Source organism: Lynx rufus, unplaced genomic scaffold (genome assembly GCF_022079265.1).
Source record: "Lynx rufus isolate CCGP_SWC_20201006 ecotype Redwood Valley unplaced genomic scaffold, mLynRuf1.p SCAF_2, whole genome shotgun sequence".
In the NCBI taxonomy this organism is placed as follows: Eukaryota; Metazoa; Chordata; class Mammalia; order Carnivora; family Felidae; genus Lynx; species Lynx rufus.
The window spans coordinates 170,290,365-170,307,600 of record NW_025814834.1 but is presented as its reverse complement, the minus strand read 5'-3'; the positions used below and the strand labels follow the sequence as shown (position 1 = coordinate 170,307,600).

The following is a 17,236-nucleotide window of genomic DNA, read 5'->3' as shown; positions in this document are numbered from 1 at the left end:
ACTATCTATATGCTAATGGATTATAAATTCATATCGCTCTGCCAAGTCTCTTTTCTAAGTTCTAGATCTCTGTATCTAACACTTTTTTCTGTACCTCCTTTTGCATGCATGACAGAAGCCTCAAACTTTACATGTTGCAAACAACTCAGAATCATATTGTACCACCTCCAACCCCACACTTCTTATAATAGGAGTGGTATCTCCTAGCAATTTGAGACTGGAACTATTCTAAGAAGTGTGGGGTTGGAGGGTGGTACAGTATGATCCTGAGTTTGGGACATGTAAAGTTTGAGCTACAATGCTAAATGAGTTACTTACATCACCTGATTATTATTTAATGTTTGGACTGGAGCCTGGGTACTTTCAAAAGTGTCTCAGGTGATTGTATTGTGTATCCATGATTGAGAACTACAGACATATAAAACACCATTAATTCTTGCAGGAACTCTTTAAGGTAGGTTTTCTGTTCATTTTATAGTAAAGAAATGGATGCTCACAGATACTAATTAACTTTCCCCATGTCACACATCTCATAAGCGGGGGCAGAGAGAAGCTGTGGCTTTTCTACAAATGACACATTTTCTGAGCAGAGAAGACAATCACTCTCACCAAATCAAGGGGAATGCTAAAGCAAAAGGAAAGAATCAATATTCCTACTTAACAGTCAAGGGTCTTTTGTTCACTCTGTATCCTCCATGAACTCTTTCTGGCCACCTCAGTTCTTCTTGGTCTCTTCACCCAATTTTTATTACACAAATAACTGACTTATTTTGATGATGAATTATGTTATACTCAGCCTTACCTTACATTTGTACCTATATTAAGGCCTCCCTGTACATTTCCTAGTTATGAAATCTGGTGACTTAGCAGGCGAACCAGGTTAAGAGCCCTGGTTTTGCAGCAACACCCACCTGAGTTGGCCTCCTGCATATAGTTATCTCCATGGCCGTGACAAGCCATTTAATTTTTTAAATCTCGTTTTGTAAGCATAAAATAGGGAAAAATAAAACTTGTACTTTAGCAAGGATTAGAAACATTCTATTCAATAAACTTTAGTTCTTAGTAAAGGCACCCTAACCAATGGGAAGTAAAGGGTTTGGTCCATCAGTAAATACATGGAAAGTAGTAGGTGGAATACGACTTTTGGAATTGACTGACTCCTTTTTCTGACACAAACTAATATTTGGACAGAGAATATAAAAAAATAAGGAGTCATGAAATCTACCTAAGGTTGCCACTTCAATCTCTCAGAACAGGTTTCCAGAAAGCTATTTACATAAGATACTCTGGCCAAACCACAGGAAATTATTATACTCTGCAATTTTCCCACCCTGTCTCCCAACACTTGCCCTCTGACCAAGTCCCTACCACACGTTCTGCCCTTCCCTGTAGGGAAGGAGTTGCGGATTTCATTTTATAGTGGATTGGCTGACGGGGTGGGGTGGGAAGGGGAAATCAGAGAGGCTCCACCCATTTCACTGGAGGCCTGGAGGTGGGCGCTCTCCTTTTCCTCTACCCGCCCCCCTGTACCTGCAAAGTGGGGCTGGCCACGGAGGGAGGGCCCTGTCCCCTGTCCCTTTAAGGAGGAGGGCCGAGCGCAGGCGAGAGAGCTGGCGTTGCCCCTAGCCCGTCCGCGCCCTCACCCCAGAGCAGCTGCAGCCACAGCTCCGGCCTCCCCGCGGTTAGCAGAGTCTGCTCCGGCCCCAAGAAGCGAGTCGCCACCATGGTGAAGATTGTGACGGTGAAGACCCAGGCGTACCCGGACCAGAAGCCGGGCACGAGCGGGCTGCGGAAGCGGGTGAAGGTGTTTCAGAGCAGCGCCAACTACGCGGAGAATTTCATCCAGAGTATCATCTCCACGGTGGAGCCGGCGCAGCGGCAGGAGGCCACCCTCGTGGTGGGCGGGGACGGCAGGTTCTACATGAAGGAGGCCATCCAGCTCATCGTGCGCATCGCCGCCGCCAACGGGGTAAGGGACGCGCCGGCTCCTCCGCGGCGTGCGCCAGGAGCGGGGCCGTGCGCGACGTGCCGCTGGAGTCGCCCGCCCCCAGCCGCACTCGGGCCCGGCCACTTCCGTGTGCCGCCCTAGTCTCCACCCAACTCCTTTGCTCTGGCTTTTCCTGACCCGGAGGCCCCGCGGAGGTCGCAGGGTGCTGAAGGGTGTCCTCGGGGCTCCGCGGAGCTGCTTTGTCGACTCTCCCGGGACGGGCAAGCAGGGCTTGACCTTGGGAGGCCCGACCCTCCGCCTCTTGCCCCGCCCTTCTCTCGCCTCCTCCCTTCCCCACCCCTCCGGCTGAGGCCTCTGACATTTACATTAACCTTTCCTGTGGCTAAAGATACAGTTACAACTCTTGAGTGCAGTCGCCTTCACCCGGAAAGGTTAGACGGCCTCTGCCTTGCTCAGAACCCCCTCCCATCCCTCCCAGTTGCTTGCTATTCTGGTCTGAGACTGGCGCTTCCCACTGGCTGGGAGCCTGACGCTGTGGGGCATGGTTGGCGGGAGCGCCCGCCCAGCTGGTGCGTGAGACCCGCAGGGCTGAGAAGAGGTTGCCAAGTCTTGCTGTCTCTCCACATCCTAGTTTGCGTTGGGACTGAGCTCCCGCCCTTCCACGGCCTGGTTGCTGGGACGCAGGCTTTTGAAAACGCTAGTCTTTGCCAGATGGTGCTTCTAGATCTGTTCTTCGAGGAGTTGGAGCTGAATTTTCATGAGAACAGAAACTGCATACCCAAGGGTGCTCTTATGCAAGCCTTCGTGGCTGGCCAGGAAATTAATGCAACCCCTTGGCTCGCCCCTCGCCGCACCCTCCCCACCAGCTAAGGAACGTTAACTGACTTCAGGGGCAGGCCCACTTGGATAGGTGAAACTCTGAAAGATTTTTCAGTAAACTTTATGAATGAAAAGGTGGATTTATAAAACAGGCAACTTGGAGCTGATTATTCATTCACTTTTATAAAACATCTTCTAACGAGTTTCTCTCTGTATTTAAAATAAGATTTGACTTATACCTAGCTTTTCTGGAACTCATTTCTTTTAGTGATATTTTTATTCATTTTAGTAATACTTTATCTTTAACATATAAGTGTCATTTTGCCACGCACCACGAAAAGCACTAAATGTGCAGTATCTCATTTATGCTGCAGCCTTATGAGGTCGATGCTATTATGGGCATCTTCAAGTTGCCAGTGAGAAAACTGAAGCCTGGGCAGGTTAAAGAGGAACTATAAAAGCAGCACCCAGAATCTAATATAGACCTACCAATTACAACTTCTGTGAAGGAAGGGACCCTTAAATCTATAAGGAACTATTTTTCCCTAGTCTGTAAAATCTACACTGGACCCCAATCTACATCTCCCTCCCTGAGTCAGGCATTTATAAGCATCAAGGAGAGAAGGTCCTCTGAACAGAATATGCTCTTGAGTTTTCAGACAACCACAAATTCCCTTAAGAGCAAAAACAGATGTTACCCAGTAGATCCCTTCATTTCCTTATCACCTGTGTTGAATATGTATTTCATTCATTCATTCATTCAAAAAGACTGAACCTATGCCATATACAGAAAACGTGTGGAATAAAAAGACAATTCAGACACAAGACTCGTACTTAAGGAGCTTACATCATAGTGGGAATTTTTGAGGAAAGTTGTCCATTTGGGAGTAGTGTAGGATGGGAAAGAAAAATTTAGGCTGAGACAAAAAAAAAAAAAATACATGTATGTTTTTAAAACCTCATCCCCTTTTAGCTACTGCTTTCTTGCTTTTCCCCTTTTTGGCCAATTGCCACCACTGATTTTTCACCCATTCACTTACCACCTCCCTGCAGTCTGGCTCCTTCTTCCTTCACCACTTGCCAAGGTTACTAATGACTTTCTGGTTGCTAAATCCATTGAATACTTTTTTTTAAGGCCTTATTTGGCCTTCTTATTGCCTTTGGCATTGCTGGTTTTGCACTTTTTTTAAAAAAATAATTTTTTATTAAGTTTATTTATTTTGAGAGAGAGAGAGAGAGAATATGCATGAGTTGGGGAGGTGCAGAGAGAAGTGGGGAGAGAGAGAATCCCAAGCAGGCTCCGCACTGTCAGCACAGAGCCTGACGTGGGGCTTGAACTCACAAACCGCGAGATCATGACCTGACCCAAAATCAGGAGCCGGATTGTCAACCGACTGCACCACCTAGGCATCCCTGGTTTTGCACTTTTAAAGTCCTCATTCCCTTGCCTTGATCACTCTCCTGATTCTACTCATACTTTTTGAGAGTTCCTTCATGACCTGCTTGTGCTGTGTACACCCTAGCTATTTCCTAAGTTTTTGTCCTCAGCTGCTGCTCTCTGATTTTATTCTGTCTCTGTCTCTGTCTCTCTCCTCACCAGGGATGTAAATATATTCCTCCTGTCTTCTGATGTGATTCAATTCAGATAACATCTTCAGAAAACTTTCCCCAACAACCTCTGTCTGCCACTTTCATCCCCCCCCATTAAGTGCTCCTTTCTTATAGATACTTCTAGAATAGATTAATGAAATCCCAGTGAAATTATCTTCACATGTGACACTCCCCTCTAGAGAGTAAACTTCTTTAAGATGGAGTCTGCTTTTATCTGTATCTGCACATAGTGCAGATTTCAGTGAGTCCTGGTTTCAGTTGCCCTGAATTGTGAACAGTATGGAATATACTTCAAGTTAAGTGTATTCCAGCCCTTAAAGCCAGTGTATAGTTGGTGAGCAATAAATTTATTCTCTTCAAACATTAATTATGTGCTTACTTTGTATCAGACATTGTGCTGAGTACTTGGGATAGAAAATATTCCTGTCCTCAGCAAAAACAGTATAAAAGGGGAGGTAGACAAGAATAAACAGAGCACAGTGCATTAGGTGTTACGACGGAGGTGTGTGCCAGGTACTGAAGGGGGAACAGCATGGAGGGCTGTACGGGTGTGCCGTCCTTTCTGAAAGTTCGTGTTAGGCCACTTCACCTGGATGAAAGACCTACCTTAATTACCTGCTTTTGCAAACGGCAAACCCAAAGCAATCTGAAGAGGACTTTTGCTCTTATGACGAAAGGTGAAAACTGAAAGTAGAGGTCAGCATATGGTGTGCAGGGGGTCATTAGAGAGGTAGCAGGGACCCATCCTCAGCAGCGAGAGTGGCTCCACCAAGCGCTTTCCCCTACATTCAACGTCTGCCGCTATAGCTTTGAACTGTGTGAGCTTCTCTGCTTTATCTTGATTTATTCTGTGTATCCATTAGCAAGATGTGCCCTAAGGTATCAGAAAACACTAAGAGGTTTATTTCTGGAATCTGAGAACACTGAAAGTGGTAGCTGAATTGAGGCTTAAAGTTGGAATTCCTAAGGTGGGTTTGTCAGGGGAAGAATACTAGACAGAAAAGAATAAAAATATAGGAGTTGGACACTGCTGGGCAAGTTAATTAACTTCTGATCCCCTTCCCCCCACTTTTCTGTAAAGGTTGGAAGCAATGAGACATACCCATAGAGGTTCTTGTGAGGATTAAATGAAATGAGTTTAAAAGTACCTGTAGTGTTGGGGCACCTGGGTGGCTCAGTCGGTTGAGCATCCGATTTTTGGTTCAGGTCATGATCTCGTGGTTCGTGAGTTCCAGCCCTGCATCAGCTCACTGCTGTCAGCACACAGCCCGCTTCTAATTCCCTGTCCCCCTCTCTCTCTGCCACTCCCCTACTCACATTTGCTCTCTCAAAAATAAATAAAACATTTTTAAAAAATTAAAGAAAAAAAGTACCTGTAATCTCTTGTCACCTGGAAGCTGATTGACACTTTGGGGAAACCTTACGATGGGCCTGGGACAGGACTTTGTGTTATCAGTGTTCTGTTGATCTGGGGACACTAAGCTGATCAGGCCCAACCTGATGCAGATATTAACATCTCTTCCCCACCTTTCATAAATACTATCATTGTCCCACACCTTCCTCTACCCTCAGTGGCCCCAACCAATATAGAGGGACTCCATGTTAGTCAGAAGCCAGTTGCATGCAAGTGGCAAAGACCTAACTCAGATTAGCACGGTGAGAAAGGAATTCACAGGCCTCTGTAACTGAGATGTCTTAAGAGATACCAGAGCAGACAACTCAGTTCAAACCACTCCTGGTCTCTAAAAATTGCTCTTGGGCCCAATGGTCTGCATGTGACCAGTATTAAGAATTGGGGAGAGCTCAAACTCCCAAGTAAATGAATGTTTGGATATTTTGTAAATTTTTTTTAATGTTTTATTTTTGAGAGAGAGAGAGAGACAGAATGCAAGCAGGGAAGGGGCAGAGAGAGAGGGAGACACAGAATCCAAAGCAGGCTCCAGGCTCTGAGCTGTCAGCACAGAGCCCAATGTGGGGCTTGAACTCACCTACCATGAGATCAGGATCTGAGCCGAAGTCAGATGCTTAACCGACTGAGCCACCCAGGCGCCCCAGAATGTTTGGATATTTTGAACGATAGTTCGTGTAGGACTATCTCATTTATCTATCCTATCTCATGTAGGACAGTATCTCATTTATCCTGGTATTTAATACCAATTCAAATAAACAAGGACTATCTCATTTATCTACCCTATCTCATGTAGGACAGTATCTCATTTATCCTGGTATTTAATACCAATTCAAATAAACAAAGTGTGAACAGGGGGAGAACAATCATTCATAAGCCATCATAATTAAAGGACTTTTTTTTTTTTAAGGGGAGTCATAGCATATTAAACATTGACCCAAAGATGGTTCTCTGCCAAGTCTTCCTTGCCCTAGGACATCAGATTTTAAGGAAAGGTAGCAAGGTGCCTCTACCTAACACCAGTTACCTCAGAGTCCCAAAACATCCCCCTTCCTCCCCAGTATTCTTTCATTTCCTTCTCAGAACTATATCTAGAAACATGTCCCTTTACCCGTGTTTACAGCTGGCCTCATGAAAGTTCGGGAAAGGGTGATTCATCCCAAATGGGAGACAGTGGAGTTCCTCCAGTTAAGACAAAGTTCTCAAAGCCCCACTGGTTTGATCTGAGAACCTGAGACCCTTAATCTCTATGTCATGTATTTGATGCCCATTTTGGTGCAAGCAGTACCTGACCCTAAAAAGAGATCATTTGTGGGGCGCCTGGGTGGCTCAGTCAATTAAGCATCTGACTTCGGCTCAGGTCATGATCTCATGGTTCGTGAGTTTGAGCCCTGCGTCGGGCTCTGTGCTGACAGCTCAGAACCTGGAGCCTGCTTTGGATTCTGTCTCTCCCAATCTCTCTCTGCCCCTCCCCCTCTCATGCTCTGTCTCTCTCAAAAATAAACATTAAAAATAAAAAGGATCATTTATTTAGTGCAGGGGTTCTTAACTCAGGATCCTTAGAAGAAATCCCAGGTAGAATTCAATGGTGTCCTTGAATTTGAATGGCAAAACAAACAAAAGCTTCATTTTCATTAACCTCTAAATGAAATTTAGCATCTCTTTGAATTATGAATATAGGCAACAAACAATTATTATTATTATTACCATTACAAATACTACCAGGGACTTTATCATCAATAGAAATCACAGCTATTTTCATATCATATTATACTTATCTAAAATTACTGAGATTGCAGATGTATCAAAATATCACTTATCACCACTCTAAAGTAAGACAGTATTAGACTTCCCACTAAATATTGTTATTTAATGTGTCAGTAAGGAAGCATACAGATCTTGCTGCATCACAAATTTGATTAATATTTTGATAATTGAATTTCAATATAATAATTCCTTTGTAATCCTATATGTTTTGTTTTATCTATTTTTTAAAAAGATATATTCTAGTAAGGAGTCTGGAGACTAAACAAAGGAATTCAACACACAAGAACCCCTGTGGGTTGATGAAAGAAAACCAGCTTACTCACAAATTCCCACGCAGGCATTTATTTATTTATGTTTTTTGCTGGAGATAATGATGAACTATCGTTCACACTTTGTTTATTTGAATTGGTATTAAATACCAGGATAAATGAGATACTGTCCTTTTCCATCCAGGAGTGGGGGAAATAAGACACAAGAAATACATATATGTGCAAAGAACAGAATTAGAAAAAGTGCTGAGTGCAGGTAAGGGAGAGAACATTCTGGACTGGGGAAAGAGATGGTGGAACTTGAATTGTGTCTTGAAGAGTGGATAGTGTGCGAACAGAAGAGGGGGGTGCATAGCCGAAAGAGCTAGCTAAGTAGAGGAATGGACAAGACTGTTTTATAGAGCCAGGCACTTAGCCCTTACACAGCCTTTGTTATGAAAAATATTTTAAGCAATTTGTTCAGGAGCCTCTCTTTCTTGGCTTCACTGATCTAAGTCAGACTCTTTTCCCCTCTCACTCTGTTACATTGCACACTCCCACTGCTACTCAGAGTTGCACATTTGAGAAGGAGAGCCATCATAATTCAGCACACGCACTCCACAGCATTGTGCCCTGTGGCTTTTTGCTTGGCTCATATTTGAAGTCTCTGTTAGAGTTCCCTATCAAGGCCTGGTGTCCCATCATCACTCAGTTTTGGAGGCTCTGGAAGATGACATTTAACGGTGCCTTCCAAAGTGAATTTGATGTACACCAGTGGCCTGTATTTTAACTCAAATAATGTGTACAATTACATAGGTTCAACTTGTAACAGAAACTCAAACAGCAGTGGATGAAACAAAATGGAAGTTTCTCTCTCGTGGAATAGTCTAGGTCTAAGCACACCAGGACTATATGGTAGAGCCATGGGACCCAACTTCCTTCAATCATATGGCTCTGCCATCTTGAAGGTGTTGCCTTTGCCCACCTGGTTACAGGTGGCCCCCACACCCTTATCCACATTTCAGCCAGTGGGCACAGGAAAAAGGTGGAGCAAAGTGTTTTGTTTTGTTTTTTTCCTTCCCGTTAAACAATCTGGAAATTGCACGCCTCACTCCTGCTCACAATCCATTGATTAGATTTTCCAGACAGGCCACACTTACCTGCAAGAAGGTCAAAAAGGTGCAGACTTTATACTGGGAGGCATGTGGCCAGCTAAAAAGGGGTGGTTCTGTTTTCTTAAGAAAGGAAGTTGCAAGTAGAAATCTCTGCCATGGGCCACTTCTTTGGGCATGCAGACAGCCATGCCCACTGTTCTTCCCGCCCATGAAGCACATCACTCTTCCTTGGGGGCGTCACCTCTAATTCCTTCCAATAAATATATAGAGTGATGTAGTTATAGAAGTAGAGCAATCGCCAGCCATAGTATTCACACTTTGCTGCTGGCTGGGAGTGCAGACTCCTTGGTCTGACAATAGAGTAGGTCCACAGGGAGCCCTGATTCTGCACTCCGGGAGGGATTTTCTTCCTTCCTTCCTTCCTTCCTTCCTTCCTTCCTTCCTTCCTTCCTTCCTTTTGCTCTTTCTTTCTTCTTTCTTTCTTTCTTTCTTTCTTTCTTTCTTTCTTTCAGTTTATTTATTTATTTTGAGAGAGAGAGAGAATGAACGAGCTGGGAGGGATAGAGAGAGAGAGAGGGAGAATCCCAAGCAGGCTCTGAACTGTCAGCGTGAAGCCCAATGAAGGGCTTGAGCTCATGAACTGTGAGATCATGGCCTGAGCCGAAGTCAAGGGTTGGACGCCTAACCACTGAGTCACCCAGGTGCCCACAGGAGGGACTCTCTTATTCTTTGTCCTCCATGCTCATTTAGCCCTAGACACTAGGCTGTAGGTTCTGAGAGTTTGGGATCTGCACAGCTTTTGCATCCTGCTTTCTGCTGATAAAAGTTGGGGGGTGTAGGAAGGCAGGAGTTGCTTTTGCAGACCAAGTTAGTGTGGTTTGTTTCACTATATAATTACTTCAAAAGTTTATTAGGCTTCTTCTGGCCTCTTCTGATCAGTTCCATGTACTGATAACCACAGTGAAAATTCTCACGTAGATAGAGTTTTAAGCCTGAAAACTTTGGCTTTTATTTTCTGGCCTCTGCTCTGTTCCTCCTCTGATGTCTCCATCATGATAGCCGCCTTGAGACAGGAAAAGCTAGGCTAAATAAGAAGGTGGTATCTTTAATTCGATCTTTGCTGGTGGGTCAGTTTTCATTGTCCAGCAGGGAATCCTGGGAAAGAGTTGAGTCCACAGCCCTTTCCTCTACACCTACTGCTTCATGTATAAGCTGCCTTAGCTGGGGAACATAGGTAGTGGTCATTTCAACTCTGTAAGGCTACAAATACTGGACTTGGACAACACAGTTTGCAGACCATAGTTAAAGAAAACATCCTTAGCAGAGCTATAACCTCCATTTTTGCCTGTGGACTAGCTAGTCTTTGCCTGAGCTCCTCTCTGTTGTGGCAAGAAGCAGCCAACAAATGCTCCTGTTCTGAATTCTCTCACCTGTTTGCCTGGGTTTGGTTGACCAGTGGTCTGCCTTCCAAGGTAGCAGTGATAATAGTTTTGCCATGGCATAAAAGGTATGCTGATGCTGCATATTTTAGATTCTGTTTTGGTACAGAATATCAGATTTTATCACTAGTTAACATATAGATTTGTCTGTGAAAACAAGTTACTTAAACAAAATAAAAGATCATAGTAATAGAATCCTTTCTGTAATAGACTGGGTGTGGACAGTCCTGGGCTGTTGTGGGTGACTCTGTTGTGTAAAGGGTCCTCTATTTCTTTTCTTTTGTTCCTCAGCCTCTCCTAGTGAATTGCCCTTATCTGCATGATCCAAGATGGCTTCCTACCACCATATGGTCATTCTGGGCAAGAGGAAGGGGAGGAAGTGGGAGGAAGGCACACTTTTTCTTTTTCTTCTTTTTCTTTTTAATTTTTAATGTTTATTTATTTTTGAGAGAGAGACAGAGCATGAGCGGGGGAGGGTCAGAGAGAGAGGGAGACACAGAATCCAAAGCAGGCTCCAGGGTCTGAACTGTCAGCACAGAGCCCAATGCAGGGCTTGAACCCACGAACTGTGAAGTCATGACCTGAGCTGAAGTCAGATGATTAACCGACTGAGCCACCCAGGTGCCCCAGGAAGGCACACTTTTCAAAGAGACTGCACATCTTCAATTTTATTCATGTCTTCTGCACCAAAACTTGGTCTAAGCCCTCTAACAGCAAGGGGGGCTGGGAAATACCCATGTTATTCTGGGTACTGTGTGTGAGGCTAACCATTGGGGGTGTCAAGAAAAATGAAAGGGATAATTGATATTGGGGGACACTCAATAGTCCTCACTGTCCTAAACATGCTTTCCAAATCTGGTGAAAACCATGCAGTCATTTTCAAGTGATAGAGATATAGAAGAAGACAGAAACTTAATTTTATATAGAGAACTAGATTTTTAGAAGAGAAGCTATCATTTATTCCAACCACCATAGTAGAAAGGAATCAAGGCACAAACATTCCTATTGTGAAGGACTTTTTAAATAAACTACCTTATTGAAATATGATTCACATATCACACAATTCACCCATTTAAAGTGTACAATTCAATATCTTTTTTTTTTTGAGAGAGAGAGAGAGAAAGCATGAGCAAGGAAGGGGCAGAGAGAGAGAGGGAGAGAGAATCCCAAGCACACTGCCAGTGCAGAGCCCAATGCAAGGCTCCATATCACAACTGTGAGATCATGACCTGAGCCGAAATCAAGATTTGGATGCTCAACTGACTGAGCTACCTAGGCACCCAAAGTGTACAATTCAATGTCTTTTTTAAATTTTTATTTATTTATTTATTTTTAGCATTTATTCATTTTTGAGAGACAGAGTGCGAGTGGGGGGCGGAGAAGTAGAGAGAGACGGAGACACAGAATCCGAAGCAGGCTCCAGGCTCTGAGCTGTTAGCACAGAGCCCGATGCGGGGCTTGAACTCACTGACTGCCAGATCATGACCTGAGGTGAAGTTGGACGCTTAACCGACTGAGCCACCCAGGCGCCCCAATGTCTTTTAATGTGTTTACAGAGTTATGCAACTATCACCATAATCTAATTTTAGACTATTTCCATGACCCTAAATGAAGCCCCTTGTGTTAGTAATCAGTCCCTCTTATTTCCCTATGTTTTTGGCCCTGACCAACCACTAGAAGTTTGGGTGGGTGGATTTTACACAGTCTAGTTTGGGTTGCTAGGCAGAAGAAGTTACATTTATCAAGTGAAGCCCCAGGAACACAAGAAGCAAAGTCAAAGGATTTGTGTCAAGAATGGTGGAATTAGTGTCTCATGCTTCTGTGTGTGCTGTCCTGAGCACTGGAGACACAGAGTTGAAGAAGTCCCCTTTCTCAAAGAGCCTTTGATTGAATGGGGGAGGAGTGATACACAAAAAAAGATAATCCTCCATGGATTTTTCTCAGCAGACTCCCTGTCCAAAGCAGACCAGGCTGTCAGTAAAAAGGAGGAGAAATTTCTCCAGGAGAATAGCTTCTTCATTTTCATGAGTGTAAGCAATCAGATTTCTTTTTTTGCAAACATATTTGAACTTATATATCCAAATTAGTATTGTACCCTGCCAAATCACCACTCTGGGAACCGTACACTTATTCCAGTGATGCGTCTAGTGCTCAAAGCATTTTGAAACTCCTCTATGGGAATTATTTTTCAGCCAGTCGGTTTATGGGTCACCTAGGAAAACCAGTCACATTATTTTATAGTCATGCCTCATTTTTCACCTAAAGCGATGTAACAAGATTTGATCACCCACTTTATTCATTAGACATGGCTCCAACCAATTTTTGTCTCTTTTCAAAGTTCAAATCTACTCTCAGAGGATTAAATTTGTTATGACTGAAGACTTTCAAAGGAAGTGCCACAGACTGTTAAGACAGTTGCTGAGAGAGTTCCAGAAATGTTAGTGCAATGTGAGCACTGTTTGAATAAATATGTTGCTTCCCAAGATGATTGTTTTGAAGGAGATAACATTAATTTAAATGAAAATACCCTGGCATAACTGTTAAAAATGAGTTCCCATATTTTGTGCTGTTCAAGCACGCTGCCCTGTGGAGAGGGTCTTAGAAGATAGTTCATGCTGAGGAAGATTCTGGCATTCTGCTTTCCTTCGGCAGATGCCTGCGGTGGCCTAGGGATATGGTTCTCTTCCATTCTGGTAGGCATCTAAACATACTTTGGTCAGGCATTTAGAAATTGTGCACAATGAGAAGGTTTGTTAAAACACAAGTAGACAGAATGGCCCTGACCTAGGATGAGAGTCCTGTCAGCTCTAAGCCACAGAAACTAGAGACCTAGATGTTAAGATTGTGCCCGCCTGACTCCAAGAGGTCATCTCATGGTTGCAAAGAGGCCAGAAAATGGAGCTGAGATGGCTTGACTGGGTGGGGATGGGGAAGGATCTTTTGCTTTAGTAATGAAACTATTGTTACACTGCCTCATGGGGATGTTGAGAAATGCATTCTGTGAGCAGAATGAAATGAAGTATGTTTAAAAATGAAGTAAAAGGGAAATGAGTGTAGGAGACCCAAATGGAAATGGGAGTGAGGTTGGCACCTGTTACAAAAGCCAAACCTCCTCTCTGAGCTGGGCCACGTGGTTGGCCATAGTCAAATCTGTGAGAAAAACATGATCACACAGCTCGCCATAACCAGTTCCCCCATGTGTAGATTTGGTATAAAAAGAGTAATAATAATATCTGCCTGGAAACATTTATGTGAGGATGAAGCAGAATTTGTGAAGCGCTTACATAGTGCCTGACATTGTCTTTGCTAAACAGAAGACTTGGGTGATTCTAATGATTGTTATGATTATCCCAAACGCTGAGCCCCTTTGGGCACAGAGGGGAGGTCTTCTGTGTCTGCCACCATACCCACCACATAGATGTCTTATTCGCTCTCTATCCATACACTATCCCTTGAGTTTGATCTGTGAGGCAGAGGTTCACAGTGGCTGTGACTCTCCGTCACAGGCTCCACACGCTCATTGATTTGGGGCCTTTACCTTTTTGGAGTCCTGAGCCAGCAGTGGGTAGTTGAAAATGGTGATCGTAGGGTGGACCTGTGGAATAGTTATCTGGCCCAGGCTAATGTCATGCTGCTGATGAGATGCTGCAAGAAATGTATGCTGGCATTGCTGTGTGCTGCCTATATATGCCGGACTGTATGGATTTGTTCAACAAACATTGTTGAGCCCTCTCTAGGTGTAGGCACTGTGTGAGATGGTTGGGGGTACAAAGGTGAATAAGACAGAGTCTTTATTCTCAGGATACTCATGCAAGTAGAGCAACATCCATAGGTAGTTAACAAAAATATGGTGCAAATGCTAGTATGTTGGTTTCCTATGGCAGCTGACAGTTGACCATAAACTGGGGGGCTGAAAGCAAAAGAAATTTATTTTTTTCCTAATTCTGGAGACCAAAAGTGTGAACTCAAGGTGTTGGCTGGTCTTTGCGTCCTCTGAAGGCCCCAGGGGAGAATCCTTCCTTGCCTCTTGCAGCTCTTGGTGGTTCCACGTGTTCTATGCTCATGGCTGCCTGAGCCTTCACGTGGCCTTCTCTGTGTCTGTCTTCTCTTCTGTCTCTTTTAAGGGTACTTGTTACTGGATTTAGGGCCAACTCAGATGATCTCTGATGATTTCAAATCTTGATGATTTCATATCGAGATCTTTAATTAATATGCAAAGACCCTTTTATCAAACAAGTTTGCATTCACAGGTTCTGGGTGGACATATCTTTGCAGGGAGAGGGTGGAAGGAAGTAGTTACCATTCAACCTGCGTCAGCTGGAGGAGAGAAGTTCGGGAATCATGAGAGCACAGAGGAGAGCAACCAGCCCCACCTGGAGGGGGACGGGGAGAACCAGGCTGTCTTCTCCCCAATGAGGTGATTTTGGGGCAAGTATGGAACCATGAGGGAGGCCTTATCTGAGAGTAAAGTAAGGGCAGAGGCAGAGAGCAGTCACTGGGTTAGTGGATGTGGCTAATTTGTTGTCCTAGTTTAAAAAGTATACTACTGGGGCACCTGGGTGGCTCAGTCAGTTAAGCGTCCGACTTCAGCTCAGGTCACGATCTCGCGGTCCGTGAGTTTGAGCCCCACGTCGGGCTCTGGGCTGATGGCTCAGAGCCTGGAGCCTGCTTCCGATTCTGTGTCTCCCTCTCTCTCTGCCCCTCCCCCGTTCATGCTCTGTCTCTCTCTGTCTCAAAAATAAATAAACATTAAAAAAAAATTAAAAAAATAAAAATAAAATAAAAAGTATACTACTGGTAATAGTTGTTGAGAAGATTCCAAAGCTCCATAATCCAAAGTGCTTTGTAGACTTCAGACCTAATGCCAGATGGGAGACAGGCCATGTGGTGGCTCCCAGAATCTTACCAAACAACTTTAGTGCATAGTAGTGGGTTGGAATTGAAAATTTGGGTTCAGATCTCAGTTGTACAACTTACTGTACAATATCATGTAGTCTGCCTCACTGCTGTAAAGCTCAGTTTTCTCATTTGTGAAATGGGATTCATTCTAATATCTGTCCTATCGGAGAGTTTTATAAGAATTAAGTAACAGGCACACAAACGTTTTGGGAATGGTTAAGATGTGAACCAAATGTGTGTTATTATGGTTGTTTTGAAATTCCACTGTTATTTCAGGAAAGTCACCCCCCTGGACTAATGTAAGCCTCCTGCCAAAACAAATCTCAACATGCAATGTTATCTAGCATCTCTCAAAGTCCAAAACCTAGATGTGCTAAAGGATAACCAGAGAGTAAAGATCTCATGCCATTCTGAGGATCTTAGTGGGATATCAAAATGACCCCTTGTACATTAGAATTTTGTGGCAGTATAGCTTTTCATGTCAGATAGATTGAATTTGATTCTTGGATGTTATTTATTAGCAGTTTAATGTTGGGCAAACTGCTTGAACTTTTTTTTTTTTTTTGCTCACGTATAAAATTAAAATAATGTCATAGAGGTGTGTTTAGGAAATAATAAGATATACGTAGGAAGTCACGTAGCATAAAGCCTCACATCATACTCATGATAAGCACATTGCTAGTGGGGATTCTGATCAGAAATACAGATACTTTAAACTTTTCTTTGTTAATGGTCCCCAGCCAGCTCCCACCTTTCAGTTTTACTTCTTAGCTTTGTCGATGACCTATCAAGATGCTCCACACCCGCTGGCCAATAAATTTCAGAACTGAAATGTCTTTTCTTACAGAGAATGTTTCATGCCCAGGGCATGGGTTGGGGGATCTGTTCTACATAACTTTAGGCTTTTAGAAATATGTTATCAGCTTGATACTTAGTTATCTCATATCAAAAGAACACAGAAGCCAGCCCAAATAACACAAATAGCCCAAATAACCCAAGTAACCCCAAATAAGTAAAACTGTCCCTGAGTAGCTTAAGTGCTAGGCTCAGTGTTCGGTGTTTGCACCAGATCTGCTACCCATGAGGGTTTTAGCATCGCAGTTCTAGTAAGTGGTTGGGTCTGCTTGCTCAAGCAGCCTCTTTTGAATATTTGAGGGGTTGCGTTCTGTCCCTCAGACATTTGCTGAACATTTTGTCCTTGCTCAGTATCCTGCTGTGCATTTGGGACATGCACAGGTGCATTGAGACAGTCTCTGGCATCCCGCAGAGCTCATTGTCCAGTGGGCATTACCATACAGTGTGACAAGTGCCTCCTCAGGGTGTCATTGGGAGCCCTTGGGAGAGGGGCGCGGAGAGGTGGTCAGAGGAAGCCTCCAAGGGGAGATGTATTCGAGCCAAGTCTTGAAGGATGATGAAAAGGAAGCCAGGAAAAAGTGAAGGCATTCTGCATGGAGGGAGTATGGGCAAAACAAGGAGGCCATTGTGAGAAGTAAGCCCACAGGCTTAGACTTTAAAATAGAAGTCTTTGTGACTCCTGTACTGCAGAAAGGGAGGAGGGTGGTAAGGTGGCCAGTGGTGAATTAAGGACCACATGGATCCTTAACCCCTGATGCTTTCTTTTACACGCTGGCCAACCTAAGATACAGTCTAAGAATTATCTTGTGAGTCTGGTAGGAAGGGAGAATCATGGAGACTTAGGTTAGCAAACCTAAAAAGCTATTTGTTTATTTATTTATTTTAATTTTTTTAAACATTTATTCATTTTTAGATAGAGACAGAGTATGAGTGGGGAGGGGCAGAGAGAGAGGGCGACACACAATCCGAAGCAGGCTCCAGGCTATGAACTGAGAGCACAGAGCCCAACGTGGGGCTTGAACTCACGGACTGTGAGATCATGACCTGAACTGAAGTTGGACGCTTAACCGACTGAGCCACCCAGGCGCCCCTAAAAAGGTGTTTATGAGGAGGACTGGGCCACAGTA

The 17,236-nt window shown here is 43.9% G+C and overlaps 1 protein-coding gene across 1 annotated transcript in view; it reads left to right on the top strand.

Annotated features, from left to right (window-relative positions):
* Positions 1-1,493: 1,493 nt before the first annotated feature.
* The window catches only part of PGM1 (phosphoglucomutase 1), a 63,071-nt gene continuing 47,328 nt past the window's right edge, over positions 1,494-17,236 (top strand). The window contains exon 1 of the mRNA XM_047085131.1: positions 1,494-1,969. Coding sequence (XP_046941087.1) covers positions 1,724-1,969 — 246 coding nt within the window. The 5' untranslated portion in view covers positions 1,494-1,723. The remainder of the gene's footprint in view (positions 1,970-17,236) is intronic.